This window comes from Salvia splendens, unplaced genomic scaffold (assembly GCF_004379255.2).
Source record: "Salvia splendens isolate huo1 unplaced genomic scaffold, SspV2 ctg1143, whole genome shotgun sequence".
NCBI lineage: Eukaryota > Viridiplantae > Streptophyta > Magnoliopsida > Lamiales > Lamiaceae > Salvia > Salvia splendens.
In genome coordinates this window covers 1-6,350 of record NW_024598693.1, presented here as the reverse complement: position 1 = coordinate 6,350, position 6,350 = coordinate 1, and the positions used below count along the sequence as shown (strand labels likewise).

The 6,350-nt window shown below is 31.9% G+C and overlaps 1 protein-coding gene and 1 long non-coding RNA gene across 3 annotated transcripts; both read right to left on the bottom strand.

Moving 5' to 3' along the window:
* Positions 1–2,316: 2,316 nt before the first annotated feature.
* Positions 2,317–5,304, bottom strand: LOC121788783 (DDB1- and CUL4-associated factor 8-like). Of its 2 annotated transcripts, XM_042187393.1 has the most exons (5): positions 5,187–5,304; positions 4,403–4,543; positions 3,721–3,922; positions 3,232–3,640; positions 2,317–2,597 (listed from the first exon to the last, which is right to left on the bottom strand). In XM_042187393.1, the coding sequence occupies exons 1-4, from the start codon at positions 5,262–5,264 to the stop codon at positions 3,636–3,638; spliced, it is 426 nt and encodes a 141-aa protein (XP_042043327.1). In that variant the 5' UTR covers positions 5,265–5,304; the 3' UTR covers positions 2,317–2,597; positions 3,232–3,635. The 2 variants fall into 2 exon arrangements, with proteins under 2 accessions (XP_042043327.1, XP_042043326.1); XM_042187392.1 differs by having other exon boundaries at positions 3,232–3,922.
* A 17-nt stretch (positions 5,305–5,321) lies between these two features.
* LOC121788782 lies at positions 5,322–6,130 on the bottom strand. Its single transcript, XR_006047920.1, has 3 exons — positions 5,994–6,130; positions 5,505–5,634; positions 5,322–5,443 (listed from the first exon to the last, which is right to left on the bottom strand). It is a non-coding gene; the product is annotated as an uncharacterized LOC121788782 (long non-coding RNA).
* Positions 6,131–6,350: the final 220 nt, after the last annotated feature.

The window sequence follows — 6,350 nt, the reverse complement described above, 5'->3', positions numbered from 1 at the left end:
CTACACGATTGCTTCACCTAATACTCAACCACCTTTTTTATCTAAGAGACTAAGTCAATAATTACTAAACCTTGATAAGCAAGCTTTAAATCCAAGTTTGAAGCAAATGGAGAAATAACAAAGGTCTAAATATTGGTAGTAATATACTACTATTAGACAGACTTTCATAGAAAATTTTGTCAAAACTTCATTTTTATTTATTTTTCTATTAGTTTTTTTAGGGGTTGAAGAATGTAGAGAACTAATTATGTAATATGACATGCCTTGCTTCATTGAAACACTTAGTAAATTTCCAAGTAGAGCATCTTTATTCTAGAAACAATGATACAAATCTTAACAATCAGTGGTAAAAATATTCCATAGCAAAATAGATTGCTATTTAGCACTTTTGATTTTGATTGAAGGTACCAAATAAATTGAATTACTTATAAAATCTAGTCTGAGTTTGTATTTTCGGTTTGAAATCATCCAGAAAAAGCTAGGCAAAGCAATTTAATTTTTCAATTTGATATCAAAATTTAAAAATTATTTTCCTTTTCAATTGTCTGACACAACTATTTAGGATAGACTTTAAAATCAACTTTAAAGTTTTGACTATTTCTAATAAAATGAATAATATCTCGATCACTCAAGCAACACACAGACTTCAATCGATAAACAGCGATGTCTAAAATTCAAATTTGACTGTTTTTATCCCAAATAAAAAAAAATGATGTAAAAGCCCTTTTTTATTATTATATGTAACTAGAAGCATAGTACAAATTGGCTACCTCTTATCAAATAAACGCTACAACATATATACTAATCATTATTGGCAAAAGATTTTATGAGAGACATGTCGTTTTGGTAGTAGTCAATATACAACTGCATTGCACCAAATTTTTTTAAAAATATACTCAATATTATTGTGTTGTGTTGTTTATGATGTATTTGTTTTGGACACGGGTATATCGCACTGTGAAACTTATGTAAAACAAAATTGCCTAAAATAGAAAACATGAAATAGCATATAAAACAACCTAAAAGAAATGTGTGACACGGATAACTCGATGATGGATTACGAGCATATCATGGGCGGACACACATATAGGAGGAAGGGACGTTAGAGCCTACCAATCCCCTCATTATTTTCTTTTTCCTCCTGTCGAAACTGTCAGAAATATTAAAAGATAATGTTAAATCTTATAAGTTAATGTTATTGAAATCCAATGTAAATTCAAGATATTATGGACTAATTTCAAAAATTTGTAGAGAAAAGAAAACTAACATTTCATGTTATTATTAATAATAATATTATTATGTATTTTTTCATTGGTATGAGACGAAAACGTGCAGGCATCTCGCCATGCACATTGCTTTGACGTCATGAGATCTGTAGTTGCCGCGTAATAAATTCAAGCCGTTTTAACTAAACTTTAATTTTTTAAAGCATCATGGATAATTTTAACGAGAAGTTCGACGTGTTGCATTATTATTGGATAGATTATAATCATAGCATCATCCACAGATTCAGCAACGTGGTACTTAATCTTTTTTAATTTAATGATTAGTTGAAGTTTATGCCCGAATTTTGGAATTATTTGTAAAAAAAACCTGAATTTTAATAATATAAAAATTTAATCCGTAGTGTAGAAAAAATTGCAAAGTGGCCCTAACCTAAATACGAATTGGACCGATCTTAAAAATATGAAATACTAGTATACCATAATGTAACCTCAAAATTTATGAATTGGCTCCAGTTGCTAAATTTAGAAAGTTAAGAATGAAATTTTCTAAATCAGCAATTTTTTTGTCCAATTAACATGCACTTAAATAACCTACCAAAAATCCAATGAACTGGCCCAATAGTTGAGCCTTATAATACTAATTATTTATTCTTCCACTTTATTTGACAAAATAATGATTTTGCTAAAAGATTAACTAAATAATTAGTGGTATGGAAATTCAAGTTATAAGAATTTATTTTTATTATAAACTCTAAATTATTAATTAAATTAAGTTTTAATATTATGGGTATAATAGATGGTGAAGAGTGGAGATTTTGGAGGTTTTTGTTGAATAATTTATTGTAGTAACTTTTTATGTATGCATTTTAGGATTTTTTTGGGAATACATTTGTCGATGAATGTTATGTTTGCAATATGATATCAGATCATGTAATTTTAATTATAGCTTTTGTAAAATTTATACACATTTATTTATATAGCTTTTTATTATAGCGAGTGGAACGATACTATATCATTATTGTAATAAGCACCTGACATATATTCAAAGTCCCAATTTAAAAAGGTCCGGTTATATTTTTGAAATGATAGATTGCTGGTCATACTCATCAAAGATTCATTTTCCAAGATCAAATATGTAAATTTGTGTTTAAAGAAAAATCAACAAGAACTACAGATTTCATTAATCAGTGCTAGTTATCATCTTCATCATCAATCTACACATCGTCTTCATCATATATCATCATCTTCATCGTCATCGTCTTCATCATCTACATCGTCTTTATCATATCCATCATCGTACTCAGGGTCGTCATCAGAATAACATCTTTCCTTTATTATTTGACGCGTGCGATTCACGATCCTATCCCTGTCCTATTAAGAGATGTGGAAACATAAACTTCTTTCAAAACACTAGAATATCTTAAAAGACAAACACCAAATGCAGACAAAGCTTGCAAAATTTCACATAGTTTGCTAAAAAATAAAATACTAATCTAGGTAACGCCCAATGATATCACAAAACTATGACCGAATTCCGAAGTTTCCAATAAAACTTAAAACTCAGCCTTAAAAATCAATCATAAACACTAATTGTGTGTCTGCTACTTCCCACAAATGTCACAGTTGATGTTTCCGAAAAAATCGAATCATACATGGCATTTACCGATTCATACATGGCCTTTATCCTATTGAATCTAATCAAAGAAGAGGATTCTATTCAATGAAGATGACTAACAAATAAAGGCACTGTACACTCGAATCTAAATCCCACCTAAACGATAAGAAACTTCATAAATACAAAAATAATTATATTTATTGTTTTTCCCATCCAATTAGTCCTCCTAGATCATCTGATGAACTACAGAATTGTGGGAAATTCCAGACACGACCAAAGTTCGTGGAAATTTCAGAATCCGACCATAGTTCGCGACCAATAACCATTATTTTAATCATTTGACATTAGGCAATATGAAAAAGGTGTAGGAAGAAAAATATATAAACATACCTCATTTGTTAGTGGAATGGCTTTCTCAATGGCATTTGGAACCCAAATTTTGATACCTCTTCCACAACTGGCTAACACTGTAGCATGAGGACGTCTCTGAACACTGCTTACCTTATCTTTTTCTGCTCTAATAACTCTTATAAGCTTACCATCTTTCTTATTCCAAATGCAAATTTTACCAGTATCTGTTCCAGTCACAACATCTCACAATTAGGTCCGAAAAAGTCCACCTCCTTCATGCTGTACAGGATGCGACGGTTCAAGTTCCCTTGATAGGATTGTGGAGAAGCTTTTATATTATCCTCAACATCTGTTAAGATGATGAATCTTGAGAAGAAATTGCTCCTAATCCGACATCCTTGGTGAACAGGTACATAGATTCGTTACTGTAAGAGGCAAGCAGCTCACTCTGACAAGAATATGCCAACGCTGTTATGAAATTTCTTTGATTAACTATGTGACGGGGGCGATATAAGTTAGCCGGCTGACCATATTCAGATGATTCATTGCGTTTATATTTGCGAATGTCATAAACTCGAGCAAATGGATCATCTCCTCCAGTTGCAACCAGATTTGGATTTCTTGGATCAATGGTGATTGCATTTAGAGATACAGAATGACGAAAAGATAAATTGCTGGCAACAGCCTCACAACTAAAAAGTGTAGTAGATCTTTGAATTCTCAGGTCAAACTGCACAACAGATTAATTTGGCTTATCAATAGAATACAATCAATATATGACAAATGAAAAAACAAATACTATGAAATATCTATAAGTTTTTTGTGAGCTATTTCACTTTTCACCAATGATTATAAGAAGATACTTTATGAATTTCTATCATAATATCAGAGTGTGTTAATTGAACTGACTCATCAAATAAAATGAATGATGTAATGGTATATTCAAGCTTACAATTTGGGTATATTTGATAGAGTGCTTGCAATTGAAACAAACAATGCCCTACATAGTATATCTAGATTTCAAATTTTGTTCAGTTTGATGAAAGGTTGATCCAATCCGATCAAAAAAGTTCAACCCCTCCAAAATGAATTTTGAAGAGTTTGAGGGAGTGTGCTGACAAATGAAATAAATGTATTCTACATCAATATAAAGAGAATTATAGAATGTTATTGTAGTATGTGTAAGTGGAAACTGGAAACGAATACTCACATGTTGAACCCCATCCATACTACATGTATAAAAAATGTGAGGGCTTCCAGGTTCAATGGCTAGTCCGTACGGTACAGCCCTATCCCCATCAAAAAGCAGTTTAGTCTCCACTCCACTTTCACGAATCTCCGAGCATTTCACCTATAATGAGCACACTCACTTGTTTTCAGAACGGAAAACATTTTAGATCTTATATATCTACATATTACATGTGACTTTCAGATCAAGTAGTACGTCATTACAAAAATTATTTAATTTACAACAATAAAATCCTTTTAAACTCCAAAACCAAAAATAAGAAAGTTAGATCCTATAAAACAACAATCAATTCCAGCAAAAATGAAACAATACGATTTAAATTTACATGATTTGTCCTATGCATAATTAAATAAAAACTAATAATATCATTTATAAATCACATTTTGAATTTAAAAACAAAACAAAAAGGCCGTTCAGGTGTCATGTGCTTAAAGCATCTCCAAGTACTCAATACTCATTCTAGTGTAAATAACACATCAAGTAGTGATTTTATTCAAAATCAAACTTAAAAGAATATTCTATCTCCACTCACTTTTTATAATCACAAAACTCTGAAAAAGTGATTGGATTTGTTTTAGTATAAACTCAAAAATGGATATATCTTGTTCAAAAACTTAAAATAGGATAGGTTTTGCAGTACCATTGAAGCTATTTCCCTACTCTATTATAGGTTCTAATGTACCATTGGAGATGGTCTCAGTTAGCTGCATCGGCGTGCTTAACCCTAGAAGAAAAAAGAAATGACCTGGCCATTGTAAGCGCATGTAACAATGATCCTATCCTCTGAGTAAGGCATCATCTTTGCTTTCAAAACATGGTACATGTGGTTGTAGCCCGAATGGAAAGAATGTTTGACTCGGCCGGATTCCAGTCCCACAGTTTGATCTTCATATCGCTGGAACACGATATGAGGATATCACCAGATTCATTGAAACAAACAGAGGTCACGTTATCCCGGTGCCGGAGCAGTTTCCGCTGAACATCAAGACGAAGCACCACATCCTGAAAACAAACAACCGATTAGGAAATGTTAAAAAGAACAAAACCTTAATTAGGAAATGACCTCGGAGGCAGCAATACGGCTAACGAAGTTTCGAGAAGAAAGTTGGCCGAGTTCACGTCTCCATACAGACAAAATAGGCGAGCCGAAGCTCGTTGTGGCACTCTTCTTAGTCGTCATCGACCTCCAAACCCTACAAGGAAGACATTATATATATGTGTAAGAGAGGAATGATGAAAGAGATTATAACTTACTACCTTGACCTTGAGATTAGTCACTTATTATCTCAAAAATCAAATTTTCTATCACTTTCATACTTATAAATATCATAACAAAGCTCCAATTGCACAATATCGAAGTTAATTACACAAATTCATCAAAACTACAAAACCCCCAATTTTCATGCTTATATCATGCTTATATCATACAAGGAATTCATCTCATAACATTATTCAATTCACAAATTTAACCTAAAACTCATAAACTCAAAGTTAGAACATTGCAATTTTTGCTTTTTCTTCTTTCTCTACACAAACAAAGCAAGAATCTAACCTCCAATTCCAAGGATTTTCGAAGTGTGTGTGCGTGGAGCTTCAAACTCCATCCATGAAATTGTAGTGCCACGGCGGAGTCGCCGGCGGCGCTGGTGGCTGAACGAAGATAGTAGAGTGGCTTGAGAGAGAGTATAGGTTACTTTTGTTTTACCCTTTATCAGTTACTTTTACATTTCTATTGAATCACTTTCCTTTCTTTTCCTTTTTTTTTTAATTTACAATTTCTAGTCTAAATAACTAAAATTCTAACTAATTATTATTTCTATTTTTATTTTCTACTTTATAAATTTGGGTATTACCTCAACATTGAAAAAAAGTTATGGTTTTAAGATAAATTACTAAATACACACTGATC

Coding starts and splice junctions, on each gene's coding strand:
- LOC121788783 (XM_042187392.1), bottom strand. CDS start 5,264: ATGTACCATGTTTTGAAAGCAAAGATGATGCCTTACTCAGAGGATAGG. Junction 4,544..5,186: donor CATGCGCTTACAATGGCCAG/GTCATTTCTTTT, acceptor TGCTCATTATAG/GTGAAATGCTCGGAGATTCG. Junction 3,923..4,402: donor GTATGGATGGGGTTCAACAT/GTGAGTATTCGT, acceptor TCTGTTGTGCAG/TTTGACCTGAGAATTCAAAG.